Raw genomic sequence first — 17,065 nt, 5'->3', positions numbered from 1 at the left:
AACTTCACCATTCACATAAAAGTTTGCCTCATCACTGAACAAAATCTTCTGAACTGAGGGTCCTGTTCCAATTTTTGTTTTGCCCATTCTGCAAATTCTGTGGGCCGATCTGGGTCATCCTCGTTGAGATGCTGCAGTAGCTGGAGTTTGTAAGGGTGCCATTTGTGAGTAGCTAATGTCCGCCGAAGGGATGTTCGACTAATGCCACTCTCCAGTGACATGTGGCGAGTGCTACGCTGTGGGCTCTTGCTGAATGAAGCTAGGACAAAAATTGTATCCAAGATGGCCGACTTCTAAATGGCCACCATGGTCACCACCCGTCTTGAGGAGTTTGCCCCCTCACATATACTAATGTGCCACAAACAGAACTTTAATATCACCAACCATTCCCATTTTATTATGGTGTATCCATATAAATGGCCCACACTGTACATTGTCAGCCACCCTTGAATGGCCTGTTAAGTTGCTGCAGTTTAAAAAGGTCTATTGTCGGCACACACTACTGCCTCAGTAAAAATTTGATTGGCCACATTACCCATATTTATAAACAAGCCTATGGAGTATGATCTATAAAACTGATAACAATTTGTTTCAGTTTGTCATCACATGTTTTATGTATAGAGTATCCAATGCCATTACCTATAATAAAAAATATTGTAGTCTACCAACCACTTATCTTTGTGTTTGGACACTCATGCAAGAGGGACATTAATTTAAAGAAAGACAACAGGGGAACAACATGCATGCCAACAACATGCCAGCTACAGACTACACTTAACTGTTCTTTAATGCAAATATCTAATAAGTCGATCAAATGGCAGCAACTCAGTGAATTTAGGCATGTAGACATGGTCAAGATGGTCTGCTGAAGTCCAAACTGAGCATCAGAATGAATAAAGGTGATTTAAGTGACTTTGAATGTGACATGGTTGTTAGTGAGTATTTAAAAAAACTGCTGATCTGCTGGGATTTGCTTATGTAGCCATCTCTATGATTTAGAGAAAATAGTCTGAAAAAGAGAAGATATGAATTGAGCAGCAGCACCTATAAGGGCGAAAATGCCTTGTTGATGCAAGACATCAGTGGAAAACGGACAGTCTACTTAGAGCTGACAGGAAGGCAACAGTAACTCAAATAATCGGTCTTTGCTGTATGCAGAATTGCATCTGTGAATGTGCGACACATCAAATCTTGAAGAAGATGGTCTACAGCAGCAGCGGGCCACTCCTGTCAGCTAAAAACAGGAAACTGAGGCTACAGTTTGCATGGGATCACCAAAGCTGGAAACCAGAACATTAGAAAACTGTTGCCTGGTCTGATAAGTCTTGGATTTCAGCTGTGACATTTGTATGGTAGGGCTATAAACAACAAGAAAGCATGGATCCATCTTGCCTTGTAATAAAGGTTAATGCTGCTGCTGCTGCTGGTGTAATAGTGCTGGGGGTAGTTTCCTGGCACATTTTGAGCTTTTTAGTACCAAATGAGCATCATTTAAACACCACAGCCTACCTGAGTATTGCTGCTGATTTATGACCACAGTGTGTCCATCTTCTGATTGTTGCTTCCAGCAGGATAACGCACCACGTTGCAAAGCTTAAAGTATTTAAACTGATTTCCTTGACATGATAATGAATTCACTGTACTCAAATTTCCTCCACAGCCACCAGATCTCAATCCATTCGAGCATCTTTTGGTTGTGGTGGAATGGGAGAAGTTGAATTTATCATGTCAATAAGAACTCAAGTCTCTGAGGAATGTTTCCAACACCTTTTTGAATTTATTCTTTGAAGAATAGGGCAGTTCTGAAAGCTAAAGGGATCCAGCGCAGTAGTAGCAATCATAGTAACAAAGAGGCCAGTGCATGTATGCGTATATAATTCGGGCAGGTCATAAACACAGCACCCTTCTGCACTTGTGGTATTACAACTTTTCATAGAAGTCCACTCAGGATGCTATGTCTTTCAGTATGAATCGGTATTTCTAATAAAACATAATGTATCATTAAGCTTTATTTAACTACATACATGCACCAACATATAGCTTGAGATAAATACTGCTACGATACACAGATATTAAACTCTCATGTCTTTGCATATTATACTGTACACACCCACCGAGAGAGAGCGACAGTAAAACATCTGCTCCTGCTATTATGAAAATGCTATAAAACAATTTGGCAGTGCACATAAAGCATTATGGCTGTGGTGGACGCAGGAAGGGATCAAATTGATAACAAACAGTTTAGATAGCGACATGCACCATCACACAGAGGCAATCAGGCAAGCATGTAAGTACCATGTACAACCACGCACGCACACCAGTAGTGCACAACAGCTGTGGGACTCCTACTCCCAAGCTGACCCAGATCACTGATGCTAGGGATGAAGTCTAAGCTCTGAAACTAAAGGGGATGATCGGACAACAGCTAACCTAGTCGAGAACACACTTTTGAGGAGGTGGGTGTATCATCAGTCTACAATCGGAGTCTACAATCGAGAGATGGCTTCATGAATAGAAATAGAGTGGTTTGCAACAGGGTGCAAATCACTGGTTACACTCGAGAACAGGAAGGCTAAATTAGTCTTTGCCAGAAAACCTATAAGTGAGCATGCTCAGGAAATTGGACAGATGAATCCACAATTCACTTGTACCAGAATAATGGGGAGAGAAGATTATGAAAAAGAAGAGAAATAGCTCATAATCCGAAAAGTATCATTTTTAGTGGAAGTGGCATGCTTTGAATGATGCCAGTGTTTATTGATGATGTGACTTCTGATAGAAGGAGCGAGATGAATTCTGAGGGATACAGGGCTGTACTCTGTGCTCAGGCTCAGACAAATGCTGCAAAACTGATCAGATGACACTTCACTTTTTTCATTCCAATATTAAAAATATCCTTTTTATGTTATGTTGTCCAATTTCTTTTGAGTATCTGAAAATGGGGGAGGGGCTTAAAAACATCTGAAATTCCTAAACAGCCTATGCAATACTTTTGATAAATTCCTTGAATTAAATCTGGAAGTCTGCACTTCAGTCATATCTTGCTTTTTGATTTAAAGTCCACTGTGGTGGTGTGCAGAGGCCAACTATCTGCATTTAACTGCATGTTCACACAGTTCGGACATGCAGGGATTTAGGCAGCACACAAGTGTACACCAGAGAGAATATGTGTATATTTATTATTTAAGTGAGACTTTTATTATTGGAGAACCTACCATTTGTTCTTCTTTAGTTAACTAATCGAGTTAGCTCCTGGCTCAGTTTTAAATGTCATATTCTTGTTTTTATCTGTGCAGGTGACAATAAAGGAATCTGAAGGTCTTATAAAATGCACTTTTCTATCAAAAAATTCCTTTTTTTTTCTAATCTCAATTTTAAATGTAGCTTGGCATCCTTACTTTATGATTTACATGCTAAACACACTTCTACTAACACTACGGTACTAGAGCAGATATCCCCAAAGAAAGTATTACTCACCTGTGCTCCTGCAGAGTTGGCTTATTGTCCCAGCCTGTGTTTGAAGAGTGAAAGACTGAGACTAGGAAAGTGAGAAGAATTACACGAATATTTTCTTGAAATTTAAAGTAGACCACTGCACAATATCTTCCTTTTGAGAATACAGCACTGACAAAAGTGATCTGGAGTCCCTATACAAATCAGAGACTCCGCCTCTCTGGGCAAGGGCACACACACACACACACACACACACACACACACACACACACACACACACACACACACACACCAGAAGTCATTGATTACTCTAGGCCAGGGCTAATAGTCAGCCCTTACATTTAGCTCCATCAGCTAAAGCAATGGTCTGGAACCTCCGAGTCTTAGAAAAAAGAATATGTGTGCATGTATGGGCATCATCCCTTAATAAAAATGTACTCATAAAAAGTCTTAAAAATATTATCCATCCACCCTGACATTCACAAAGATCACCATTAACTCTTTTATTTGAATCAAAGTTTAACTCTGCTACACCGCTACTGAAGTTAATGGTAAGTAGAATCCATGACAAGGCTGGCTGAGGAGAGGAAGCAGGAAGGGAGAGGAGAGGAAGCCTAGTTTTCCCACACTAATCTACTGGGAGGGAGAGCGCAATGAGACTGTGTAAAAAGTGATGTTTGACGTTCCTGACAGTAAATAGCACTTGTGAAAGCAGACTCGGTGCCAGTTCTGGTGATTTTAGCCATATCACATGATCCAAATCTGCAGGCTGATTTTGTTTACATTTGCATTTCTATACAAGAAATCTACTTCTCATCTATGTACACGGCTTATGGCATTGTGAAACCTGCACAGGTTTTTGTCTTGAGTGTTTGGGACACTGAGTTTATGTATAATGAAATGATCAAATTGCCATTTGAAGGCAAGAGCAGTTTCACAAACACAACATCCATTAAGCGGGTACTTCCTGTGCTGATGTGGACGTGATTTATACATAAGCCCTGAAAGTGCGACCAAATGTTCCAGCGTTCCAGTTAAAATTACGCTGATGCCAGAAACCTTATTAAACTGTATTTTACTGTGTCTTTAGTTAACCGTCAAAAACAGGGAGCAATTTATTACTAAAAAAACTCACGCTGTATGATCGAGGTTGGTCTGTTCCATACACTTCACTAGGTACACCTTGCTTGTACAAAGCTTGCGCCCTTTGCCTTCAGATGTGCCTTAACATATCACAAAGGTGCTCTATTGGACTGAGATCTGGTGACTGTGGAGCCCATTTGAGTACAGCGAACTCATATTTAGAACAAAGTTTGAGATGAGGTTATGTTTAAAGCATGATCTCACATAAAACAAATTTGCTAACAGGGTATTGTGAGGTTATAATTATTATACACATTGGTTCATGGTGCAGTCAGATAGTTGTTTATACTTGAATTTGTAGTGTAGGCTGTAGAGGTGGCAACTTTAATCTGCCCTCATCTTTTTTTGTAATGAAATAGAAAAGTGAGCTGAGCCACCATCAAAATTGGATCCTGCTTGGTTGTAATAAATGTACCTTAAATAACTTTTCTTCCTCATTCTCATGGTCAATTTAAACTTCAGAAAGTCCTTTTGACCATGTCCAAATGGCAATACGCATTCAGTTCCCACCTTGTGATTGGCTATTTAGATATTTACATTACTAAGCAGTTAAACTAGAGCACCTAATGTAGTGGCTGCTGAGCGTAAATTTACTGAAATTACTTCAGGTTGTGCCCAACAAATATATGAGGACAACAAAAAAACAACAACAGACACAGTTTTTTTTTTTTAACATTTAATAGCCAATAAAAATATATTCCAGTTTATGTAATGGGAAAACATCCCAGCCAAAAAGAAAAAAAAAAAAGCCCATAGAAACATTTTAATATTCTGGTTACAGAAACAGTACAGATGAGTTTTGAATTAAAACAGCATCTGACAATATGCTGTAAAATCTTAAACTTTACATTCTGATATACCTTTAAATACATGCTGGTTATTTGTACAATTTTCTTCTTGAGTAAAAAAATAGGGAATAAAATCTTCCTCTTTTTTTTCCTGAATGATATTCTCTGCTTTTGCTGCTGCTGATGTTTCTGCCTGGTAGCTACTGTCCAGGCTGGCTATGAGTTTAACACGCACGTTAATTACCAACTAAAAACCCGGACTCTGAAAAAATGTAGGCAATTTAAGTGCCGAATGAGAAACAACTGAATGAGAAATATCACTTTACGTGGCAAAAGTAGTTTAACAGTATTGTGCAAATGCAATAAAACCTTTTAAATTTTATGTTCAATCTCCACCGGGTCTACAACAAACCTGAACAATTAACAATGTTGCTGTTGATGATTTAATTAACCAAATTTTCTAAGCTTCAGATTATTAAATCATATTAATAGACCACTCTAGGCTTCATTTGTTTAGAACCGTTTATCAGCTTAGGTGATATTTAATTTTCTGAAATCTCTTTACATAAAGCGAACACAAATTCCTTACTATGCGACGTAAACCAATCACCTTTATGCCACTTGATTTAAAACACAGGTATACCTCCAAACTAGTTCTCTGTGAGGTAGTGCAGGTTGTCAGGTTCCTGTAATTTTCTTGTCTTTTTAAGCTGGACTGACATTGACGTTTTCCTTCCTTTCCCTTTCCTTCAAACACATTATAATATTCAGAAAGTGCTGCAAAAAAAACCCTTTTCTTTCCTTCACAATTTCAGCGATTGCCGGATAAAGTTATGCCGCAGGCTTGCTCGTCCACTTCAATATGCACCAGCTGACAACAGTTAGTTAACTAAAATTACAATGTAGACACTTATCACTGCTCGTGTCTGTTAAAAAGGATAGGAATAAAAGTCATCACGACAATGTAATAACAGATTTAAAAACCTGCTGGTGGTAAAATACACAAACCTGTTATGCCCAAGTAAAATAATAAGAGATTAAAATAATATCTGAAGATGTCTTTTAGCTCTAGACTAGGAAGACTTGTTTGTTAAAGGCTGGCTGGTGTGAGACAACTGACTGAAAGGAAATATTGCTACACTTACTGGAAAAGAAAGAGTATCAGAAACATCCTGGAAAACTGGAAGGTTTGCAGCATGTTTTGTTTTTGCTAAAGACTCAAAGGGTGAGGTCAAGGGTAAAATCTGTATTCAACAGACTAAACCAAATTTTTTTTGAACATGATGTTACTTGTGATAGCTTTGTGCAACAAGAGACTTGGCTTGGAGCAAACAGAGTCAGGCTTCCTAACGATAGAGTGCAGAGGAGGTACAGAGTGTGTGTTTAAGTACGTGTGTGTGTGATTTGGAATAGGAAGTGGTGCATCCATATGAGGTGTAAGAAGTAGCCTCCGGGAAGGGTGCGTGTGTAGAACGAGGGTGTGAAGCTGCATCAATACTTGTTGCTGGAGTCCTTAGCAAAGCGGCTGGCATAGGCTTCATAGATGGAGTCCAGGAATGAGCTGTCGTTCTGAAATACACAAGCAGGCAACTTCATACAAAATCCTCAAGTGTGTGTGTTTGTTTTTGCTTATTCTCTGTTTTTCTCTTTGCAAACAAAACAACTGCACTGATTTGGCTACAACGTGAGCACAACAACTGGACAGCGAGCCCCGTTGTAAAGCCATAATAGACCACAAACTTTAAGGAATAATCACCTGTATCAGATGCAGCAGTGTGGCTTGAAGCTGACTTCTGGAAAGGATTCTGACCTCCTCCTGCAGAGGGGGTCTGGGCACAGTTGAGGGTGTGTGGGAGCTCTCCTGACCAACTGCAGACAACCCACTGCTAGGCTTTGTCTGAGTGAACATACTCGGGGAAAGGAGCAGATTTGGGGCAACAGTGGCTGGTATCCTCTGAGGCGAGATCACCTACACAGACAGGGAGCACTGTACTGTTGCAGCTATCAAGTCACCAATTTAACTAGCATTTGCCATTTGCTCTGTTTATATAATTGATAAAATCAACTACTAACTGTTTACACTGGGCTTTACCTGTAACTGCAGCGCAGCTTTCTGACCTGCAGTGGCTACAGTTGGGTTTGGAATTGTGCCTAAAATCACGCATGCACCCTGGTTTTGGGCTGGCCCCAGGAATCGAGGAGCCAGTCCTGGACAGATCCGAGGTGGCTCACTAGAGGCCAGGCTCTGCTCCTGCTGGACCAACTGGAGCTTTTGGAGGAGCTCATGAGGTGACACCATACCTGGCACGTGAGACAATCCTGACGAGAAAGCACGAAGGTACCAAAAACAAGAATTACTTTTAATGAGCAGCTAAACAGGTGCACCTAATGAAGTGGTTGGTGAGTGCACTCTACAGTAAATCATTTCCAAAAGTGTGGATTTCCGTGCATTGTGCATGCATGTACATGTATGAGCTCCAGTCCTGTGGGAAACACTGCAATGGAACTTACTACAGATAATGTGTCTTGTAACTGGGAAAAAAAATAGTTCCTCTGCAGTTTCTTAATTTAACTACTGTTTATATGTAGTTTCAAATTATTGGAAAAACTGGTTAGAGCTTCAGTAACGATCGGCTTAAGTTTGTGCACAACACTAAAACCCTGCTAGTTAGCGACTGCAAACAATAAAAAACTTGAATACTATACCTTGTGAAGGTTGAATGACTTGATTACTGGTCACCTGAGATGACAACAAACCTGGTAAAGCAAGGAGAATCCCATTAAAACTATAGAAAAGTTATTCTTCCCATAGTTTATTAGCATTGTAATTATAAAAATGTATGTAGCACACTGATTCAGTACAGGGTTAGCTTGTTTGTTTGTGAACACTTAACACAAAAGATTTTCCCACCTGTTCCCTGTGCAGCTGGAGCAGTCTGGCTGTTTTGCTTAATTTCAGGTTGAGAATTGGACAAGCTGATAAACAGCTGCTGGCTTTGTTGTGCTTGAAGGTGAGAGCGTGACACAGAATTCACCATTACAGGCTGGGAGGAGAGATGAGGGTTCTGCTGTAGAGAGGAAGGGTTGGAGCAACAATTAGGGGCCGCAGAGGAGAAAGAGGTGGTGGGTAGAGGAGGTGGTTGGGTTTGGAAAAGTCTCCTGATTGGATCAGGATGAAGCTGATGCTGGTGATGGTGTTGTTGTTGCTGATGGTGGTAAAGATGATGGTGGTGGTGATGCTCCAGCGGCACCCCGTTGTCACACAGCCGGTTCTCGGGGGACTCGGACACGGTCTGAAGCACCCCTCCCACAGTCCCGACACCTCTCTGTCCCTGCATGAGCTTTGCGATGGCTGGGCAGTGCTGCTGCTGGTGAGCGCTTGAGGGACTCTGCAACAAGCCAGAAACAACATTTGCTCCATCTTCCACAGCCTTGATTCCTCCATCAGAGGCCACATTTCTGCCAGAGTTCACTGTATCATCGTAGGTGAGTGTGCGAGCTACAGGCGGGCGAGATACTTTTCCCGCTGATGATCCCAGTGCTGGAGCATTTGCAAAAGGGTCAGAGTCAGGTTTAGTTGAACGTTGCTGAGAGCCAAACAGAGTAGCCAAAGAAAGAGACTTGGGCTCAGCACCTTCATTGTCCTAGATGAGAGAAGCACAGTAGAATAAGAAAGATGATGAGTTAGAGGCACAAACAGAAACAACACTAGCAGGGTTTTATACACAACAATGGAAGAAAACCATTACAAACTCTCTTTTGTACATGAAAAATGTGATTTTAACAGGGTTAAACTGGGTGTTCTACCTGAGTGTTTGGTTTAACGGGTATTGGTTTAATCAGGTGGGGGTTTCCATAAAGAACACTGCTGCCACCAATCTCCTTTGGCTCTGAGGTTGATTTTTCCTAAGACAGGTGCACAGAGAGAATAGACAAAGGACAGACAATTAACAAAATAAGTAAATAAATACATAAAAACTATATCACAAAAATTGCCAAAAAAGTAGATTACTATAAGTGACTAACTGAGGATCCTAGAAAATACTCCCTGCATCCTATAGGTCTAAATGAACAAATGTAAATGCAAAGATTATTAGGGCTTAGCTATTCCCAGCATTTTAATCTGTGTTGTTCTAATTGTTTTATTCTCTTCAAAATCCTACAGTGTGCACATACCTTATCATACTCTGTGCGGGCTTTGGTTAACATCTGGATGATGTCCACTCCCTTTGCTTCACCTTTTCCCCCTCCCCCTGCTCTTACTTCTCCTGGGGATAACCAACCACCCTGGGACTGAGCCAGGACCTGCTCCTGCTGGGTCAGACTGCACACATGAATAAAAGAGTCTTCTGTCAAGCTTTGGCAGCTGGTCCATAACTCATTAGTCATTTTTAAGCACACCAAATCTTGTTTTGAAGATCATCCAATTACAGTTACTTACATCTTCATCCTCTGGGCGATGCGCTGACAGTCCTCCTTATCATAGAACCAAATCCCATGGATTGCCACTGGGGAAGAAGACAGAATTGAACTTTTGAGCACATTACATTAACAAAAATCCAGCAAATTATTTGCAGTAATGACCCTGTTGAAAATCTAGTTAGCTTGGTGTAATAATAAAACTGTCTGCTCAGTCCAGGTCAGCAGACAACAAAATGAGTTTCCCAGACAATTGAATGAATGTGTAGCCATGCTGTAGCACAATTTTGCTGCAATGACGTCAGTGCAGACCTAACAGATAGATAAACTGTTTATTATTAGCCCTGGTGGGTATAACCCCAGGGTTTAAAATGAGTCATTTCCCAGCCAAGCCAATAGGAACAAAAGCCAGCGATGCAATTATACAATGAAACATGGGCCCCAGGAGTGCCCTGATCTACGTAAACACGGTCAGCAAGGGAGGAAAAAGACACTTGCCCAGTTTTGTAGATGGGATGAACTATTTTACAAAGTGATTAATTTTACTGTTTGCATTTGTGCTTTCTTTTGAAAAATTTATCGTTGTTGCATAACCACTTAATTGCAGCCACTAAGGAAGGGCTTAGAATTTTGCATGGAAAAAATTAATTTCCCGTGATGTTCTAAAGAAGCCCAGATCCTGAAGTCGTTGAACTTTTTCCTTTATCAACTTGGATGTTCAACCTGCATGACAAGACATGTGAGTGGAGGGCTCTAGCAATACTCATGGTGCTACTCTGCCCAAGACAAAAACAACTTTGCTGCCGTTTGTTGATGTCTGGGGAAGATCCCAATCCCCAAAAAGAAAAGAGGCAAAGAGTAAAATATATGAGAGTAAATTAAGTACAGAGAAAAACTTAAGTAACGCAAAGATAAGTAAATAAGGTAAAAAAAAAAAAAAAAAAGAACAATCAGTGGGGTCTATACCATGACTAAGTTCTTATGTAATCCAATTGAATACAAGACACATTCCCACACACACACACAGACATGAACAAAAATACACACCCACTTGGCTACAAATGGGGCTGGGTAAGGCATCGAGGTCAAAGTGGATGAGGGGAACAGACAGAGAGGGAGAGGCTGAGACACATACGTACACAGAGAGTTCAGTTGAGCCTGGGAAAATAAGCCCAGGACCAAATAAGTAACTGCAGTGGGAGGCTGACTGGTGGAGCCAGAGCCACTTAGTGCTCAGTGTGCTCACAGGGGATGAGACTATTCGACAGAGACGGAGAGAGACACGGTGAAAGTCTGACAGCTGGAAAATGGAGGAAAAATGAGCAAGATGAATGGAAAGAAGTGAAGTGTGTTACAGGGGAGATCGTTAAGCACATCAAAATAGAAACATGTCAGTGAATACTAAAAAGAACCTGTGACATTTCAGACATTAGACACTCCATTTGGCCAGCATGTTGCTCTCTCTCAGTCTCAAAGAAAGGGAGAAGAAGATAAGATAAAAGATGTGCATGTGCTTTTAAAATAGAAGACTTCCACACCAACAGGACCTGTAGAAACTATATCAACAAGATAGGAAAGAGAAAAAAAGAGTGAGGGCGATAGAGCGATACAGAGAGAGAGCGAGCGAGAGAGCCGAAAAGTGGTTGTGGCCATAAGGTTACAAATTCGAGAGGGAGAAAGAGAGAGCTCCACTCGACACTGGAAATTGAAAGAGAAAGACAGAGGGGTTTTTGAAATGTATGCCTCGAGCAAAGTACCAAACCAACTCGACCGGGAACTCCACTGAACGGCCACGTGGGACGACAACTTCAGCAGGACTACAACTTAAGCTTGAGACTGATATCAGGAAGAGTGACAGCTTCAAAAACCACCACAGACACAGCCTGTCTGTTACGGTTTGAACAAAATATATTGGAAACCCAGCAAAGCCTGTAAGTGATTCACAACTGAACCTGTGTGGTCCTTTGAAACCCTCTGCGCCTACGATATAGCAGCCCATCAGAAAGCACCAGCCTTTAGAAACTCTTCAACGGGACACTTTAAAAAAAAAAAAAAAGTCTTGTGTTTTATGTTTGAGAAACAACGCTTAAAGTTGACATTTCAGTTACTCTGTTACTGTGAGACTGTTTACCTTTAGTAGAGTCATAAATTCAGCCAAATTTACAAGCAGAAGTGATGACCAAGATAAATTTGGTACACTTTCACTGCAGTATGAGATCACCTTTGTGAAGGAAGTTCATAGTATCAGTCATGAGGAAGAGTAATAACATCCTTTTCGCCAGCGTTTAGTTTCCTGGAGGTTTTTCAGGAATTACGTGCTCCTGAAGTAAAGCAAACTGATGCTGTTGCATGAGAGGACATTTCAGGGAAAACTGGAGGAGGAGTAAATATTGACATTCACAGCTAGTAAAGTCTCGTATACCACTTCTGTTACACCTTCCTCTTGAGACTTAACTGCAAGGATGTTCAAATTGCTCTTCTGCATCTGAAACCCTCATAATAAAGAACTACTGGGAAACCTGTATGTGTACAACCTGATATTTACACAGCGCCATCAGTAGATCTGTGGTCCTAAAGAAGAAAAAGGAAGCGGAGCATCGCGTTTGGCATCTATTGGCCAGATAAGTAATTACTGGCACTGCTTTTTAATATCAGTTCTGAGCAATTTTTACGTTGTGGAGACAGAAAGAGGTAATATCATCATCGGACTGTGAGAACACTGAGAGATCATGCTGAGGGGCCTGTTTGAGAGGAAACCTAAACATGAGAGGCTGCAGGAGGAACCCGAAGTCAGATTTAGAGGATTGCTGGTGACAGAGAGAGACCTGGGATATCGATACATCCCACCTGGAGGTAAGACTCTCCATATAGCCATTGATGTACTTCTTAGATATATGACATACCAGACATACCAGTGGATTACATACCAGACGATCCGACCCACATCAGTGTTAAATCTAAGTGCTGATATTAGGGGTGGAAATGACTGATTAGGATGATGCTCACGACCTTTTACCTGTTTTATTTGTAGCACTTTGGTCAACATTGTTGGATGTAAAGTGCGTTATAAATAAAGATGCTATGCTATGCTATCACAGTACATCGATTTGTAATACACTAGAAGTCCACATTGCATGAAAGCATCTGTGCAACTGAAGAGTAAAAAGCACAGAAGTCAGGGTGTGTCAACTGTCATTATCATATCATTTTAACCGCACATCGATTCATCTTATTACCTCACTGATGTTTTTCCACCCACTGTGTTGAAACAGAAGTCTGTTAACTTCTCATCACCTAATCCTCATTCATTTGTTAACCACTGCCACAAAAAGTCATTAAAGCGCGACTCTGGTAAGTCAAATTTGTGAGTCCATTTGACATGCTTATGCATGATAATAAAAAGGCAGATTTTTGTTACCAGGGTACAGATAGTATAGTGCAAGAAAAAACAATACAATTTACTGCTGGACTGATAATGAGTTCTAACCAAAGCTGCAAGAAAGATTCGAAAATTTGTCAAAATCATAAAAATTAGATCATACAAGTTTTAGCTCTATATTGCTCATCAGCAACAACCAAAATTCACAAAAATCAGCTGAACAGCTGTATGTGAATAACGGGGCAACTGAACATTACAAGTGCAGATGCTAGACAGGACTCTAAATAGTCTTCCTTTTAATCATGTAGACTAAGATATGTGCCTGGATAAATAATGCCTTGCTTTGGGCAAATATCTCCTCCCTAAATATTGCCTTGTTCTTTGGTATATCTCCGTGCTTTATTTTTAGCATTGGTTGCCACTTTGTGCCAACGGTCATTCCAGGAAGTTACAGCAGCGCTGAGAGCAACATGTTTATCTAATGATAAGATTCCACGGCCCCGTCCACACAGAGGTCATGGCGCATTAGGACTGGCAGCATTACCAGCAGCTTATGATTCAGACAATGAAGAACCATTTACAGCAATATAAATTTTGGCCCTGTTTATGCAGTTTTCTGGAAGGACACCACACAAACACCATCATCCTGGAACCGCTCAGTGAATGTTGGCTTAGTCATGCTGAACTTGAGATGTTTTTCACAGCATCTGAGGTGCAGTTTGTGTGGTTGTTTTAATACCATTGTTTGTTTCTGCTACTATTGTTTTGCATAGCTCCTTTTCTGATGTTTTATCATCTTTATTCAATCATTGTAATCAAATAGAGTCATTAGGGTAGACCATTAGGTTTGCCATGTAACCACCGACTCTTTGAGTCATAACTCCTCCCCATAATTGCATTTTATCAGAGGAAACCATCATTAACTGTGTTTTGATTACTAGTTTTATATGCTGTTAAAGTTTGCTCCTTCCATGGATAAGCTTGTTAGCTCACTTTAGATTCATTCTCCATTACTGATGCTCTGACCACAGGCCAGCGTTATCACAGATCATCTTTAATGCACCCCGAGTGCATTTAAGGCTGGTGCAAAAGGTGTAATGAGGTCACTGAGCAAAGTTTATGCCAGACGCATCATTGCTCTGAGCCTTCAGGATGTTTAATAATGGCTTTGTGTCAGTAAGAAAAATGAAGCACTACAGTAAGAGGATCGAAGCAGGCACAAGGAATTCAGTGGTATCTAAACACAGCATTCCACCTGCCATTTACTAAGCCTGATGGAGGGAGACCGAGGCAGGGAGGGAGGTCTGTGTGTGCCAGCGACTTCTGAGTGTATGTATGTGTGTTTAGATTATCAGTGACAGTTGCAGCGTATCTAATCTCCGCTGGCTGATTTTGTAGTGCTGTCAGACTCTTGTCCCAGAGCCACACTCAACAATGTGTTTGTGTATGTGGGAGCCATATGTAGGTCTCGGAGTCAGCCTGATAAAATTCACTGGAGTACCTTAGCTTAGTTCCTTATATGGAATTACTAGTTCCTACTTTAATGAAGTGCATGCTGGACTCTTTGGGCACTTTTATCATGTCATCATCTTTTACATCGATATCTTGTGGATATCGATGCAGTTGTCTTTTTTTAGTGTAAACATTTCAAACGATACAGAGTCTTTGAATTGACTAATCTTCAGAAGTTTAGGTAAAATACTTTACTTCCCCTTTTGGTGTGATGGTAAAAACACTAGCAGTAAGAAAGCACAGTTCACATGGCATTAAATCACTGCAGTGTATTCAGTCAGTCAGTTTCTCCTTACATCGTGCGTTGCGGTAAAGCAGGAACGGGTCCTGGAGCTGGAAGTCCAGGTCTTTGGTGAGTGGCTCTGTCAGATTCTGCATGCTGAGCCGGTTCATAATGGTAAAACCATGCCTAGGAGAGGCCAACCTGAAATTTGAAGACAGCAGAATATAGTGTCATATTCTATGTAGTCCTGTGGAAAAACTAAGTATGTCACGTAGCTTGCAGAACCACTGTCAGCAGTAATAATAATTTCACTGTCTCACTTTATCAGTCTCTCAAATCATTGTGGAGGAATTTTGGCCCACTCTGCTTTACAGTGGAGCTTCTTTTCATTGAGGTTTCCAGGCATTCATTTATGTGCAGCTCTCTTAAGGTTCCACCACAGAATTTCAGTCATGTTGAGGTTGAGGTCTGGACTTTGACTGGGTCACTGCACCATCTTCATTAGTTTCTTTTTCAGTCATTCTGTTGCAGATTTACTGCTATGCTTGGGATTATTGTTATCTTGCGTGACCCAATTTCAGCCAAGCATTAGATGTCAAACAGATGGCCCCAGATCTGATCCTCATGGTGGGCTCAATTACGACAAGGTATCCAGGTCCTGTCACTGCAAAACAAGCCTAAATCATCAACCCTCCACCACCGTGCTCGACAGCTGGTATGATGCGTTTGTTCTGATATGCTGAGTTTGGTTTTCTCAGCTCTGTGCATCTCCACTTTTGCCTCATCTCTCAAAAGGACAGGATTCTTGTGGTTTATTCAGATGCAGCTTTGCAAACCTAAGCTGTGCTGCTATGTTCTGTTAAAAGAAAAGAGGCTTTCTCTTGGTAACCTTACAGTTTCCCTGAGCATTGCTGCACCGCCAAAACTTTTGCTTTTGTAGAGGTCACGTTATATATTATTATAGTTTTGTATATTATCAAACTCAGTTCAGTTTTGTTACGTCCCGTTCATGCCAGCTTAACAGTTTGTAATTTAGTAAATGTGTCACAAATGACAATGATTAACAGTGTTAATATTTTCATTACCTTGTATATATAAAAAGAGTACCTTCCACTTCTGTCTTCTCCTTAAAACAAATAAGACAACATTAAAGCAACTCCATGTCATAATTGCTCAACCTTATCTCTGTTGATATTAACTTGTGCACCAGCTCGCTATTCTTTCAAAAAGAAGTCCAGTATTTCGACTTTTTGTAGGTGACGAAATAGTCAAAATAGCACATTTCAGGGAACTCTCCAAATATAATGTGAAGTAAAACATAACATAGCAACAACAATTTTTATTTTTATGGAAAATAACGTTAATAACAATAGTCTCTTACTCCTATAAGCTGAGTTAGTTTCAATCTGTCAAAGCGCGCCGAACGGGCAGTGACAAAGCTAAGTTAGCACATGATACATTCACCAACCCTCCGGCTTACCCACTCATTTGTCCTGTTGTTGTAAGTATACAGGGCAACTTGGCTCGCCAGGTCCACAATGTTATTGATGTATGGGTCTTGTCGCTGCAGAGCAGCCAGACTTATATCCAGTCCTTTAGCGGCAAGAGAGCTACTGCTACCTGCTGAAGTCGCTGTCATTGTTCCCTATGGAGACGCTAGCTTGTCAACTAGCTTTAACGGCTACCGACTCACAGTAAGAAGAGGTAAAATCCAAACAAACGGAAAGGAAAAGGGAGATAAATCGATGGCTGCACAGTATTCTATTTTTCAAGTTAAAAATTGATAGTTAAAAAACTAAGTCAAGCGCTCCCTAGCTCTAACTGCTACGAGTGAGTTTGAAAATGGCCATATTTCACCGAGATTGTAAACAACGAAGACGTGAGTAGTTGCGCAGCAGCTGCCGATTTCAGCCTTGACAATCAACGTCGAGAAATCGATGGAGCTGTCCTGCAGTCAACTGCACTGAATTTCCTATATATTTCCTTATACAAACCGTCCATGATTATATCAGTATGTACATTATGCTCTCTAGCTGCAGGTAGCATTCATTTAATTATATCTCTGTCATCAGTACAGACTATACTGACGTCAGATGAGGTAATGTTATATCAAAAGGGCTTGCTAAATTATTTATATTGTCTATATAT

At 40.7% G+C, this 17,065-nt stretch overlaps 2 protein-coding genes across 6 annotated transcripts in view; one reads left to right on the top strand and one right to left on the bottom strand.

The window, feature by feature from the left end:
• Window positions 1-5,255: 5,255 nt before the first annotated feature.
• On the bottom strand, window positions 5,256-16,908 carry dcp1b (decapping mRNA 1B). Of its 4 annotated transcripts, XM_085251625.1 has the most exons (12): window positions 16,398-16,908; window positions 16,003-16,043; window positions 14,991-15,118; window positions 9,826-9,892; window positions 9,561-9,708; window positions 9,192-9,290; window positions 8,903-9,028; window positions 8,296-8,773; window positions 8,091-8,141; window positions 7,477-7,703; window positions 7,141-7,353; window positions 5,256-6,953 (listed from the first exon to the last, which is right to left on the bottom strand). In XM_085251625.1, the coding sequence occupies exons 1-12, from the start codon at window positions 16,554-16,556 to the stop codon at window positions 6,876-6,878; spliced, it is 1,815 nt and encodes a 604-aa protein (XP_085107751.1). In that variant the 5' UTR covers window positions 16,557-16,908; the 3' UTR covers window positions 5,256-6,875. The 4 variants fall into 4 exon arrangements, with proteins under 4 accessions (XP_085107751.1, XP_085107750.1, XP_085107749.1 ...); XM_085251624.1 differs by having other exon boundaries at window positions 8,296-9,028; window positions 16,003-16,040; window positions 16,398-16,907; XM_085251623.1 differs by having other exon boundaries at window positions 8,296-9,028; window positions 16,398-16,904.
• The window catches only part of cacna1c (calcium channel, voltage-dependent, L type, alpha 1C subunit), a 226,021-nt gene continuing 219,883 nt past the window's right edge, over window positions 10,928-17,065 (top strand). Inside the window, exon 1 of one of the 2 annotated variants that reach the window (XM_085251617.1) lies at window positions 10,928-12,656. In XM_085251617.1, coding sequence (XP_085107743.1) covers window positions 12,533-12,656 — 124 coding nt within the window. In that variant the 5' untranslated portion in view covers window positions 10,928-12,532. The remainder of the gene's footprint in view (window positions 12,657-17,065) is intronic. The other variant, XM_085251618.1, reaches the window with a different exon arrangement.

This window comes from Mchenga conophoros, linkage group LG17, assembly GCF_057382185.1.
Source record: "Mchenga conophoros isolate Kocher_MC1m ecotype Shallow Benthic linkage group LG17, M_conophoros_male_GT1.1, whole genome shotgun sequence".
Taxonomy (NCBI): Eukaryota; Metazoa; Chordata; class Actinopteri; order Cichliformes; family Cichlidae; genus Mchenga; species Mchenga conophoros.
Note: the sequence above shows the minus strand (reverse complement) of the source record. Positions and strands in the feature narration are given on the sequence as shown.

What these genes read in the sequence shown, in the direction of transcription:
- dcp1b (XM_085251623.1), bottom strand. Translation starts at nt 16,556, where the DNA reads ATGACAGCGACTTCAGCAGGTAGCAGTAGCTCTCTTGCCGCTAAAGGA. An exon ending in ATCGCCCAGAGGATGAAGAT is followed by an intron (nt 9,709 to 9,825) that starts GTAAGTAACTGT and finishes TCATGTGTGCAG; the next exon opens with TCTGACCCAGCAGGAGCAGG. An exon ending in TCCAGCTGCACAGGGAACAG is followed by an intron (nt 8,142 to 8,295) that starts GTGGGAAAATCT and finishes TTGCTTTACCAG; the next exon opens with GTTTGTTGTCATCTCAGGTG.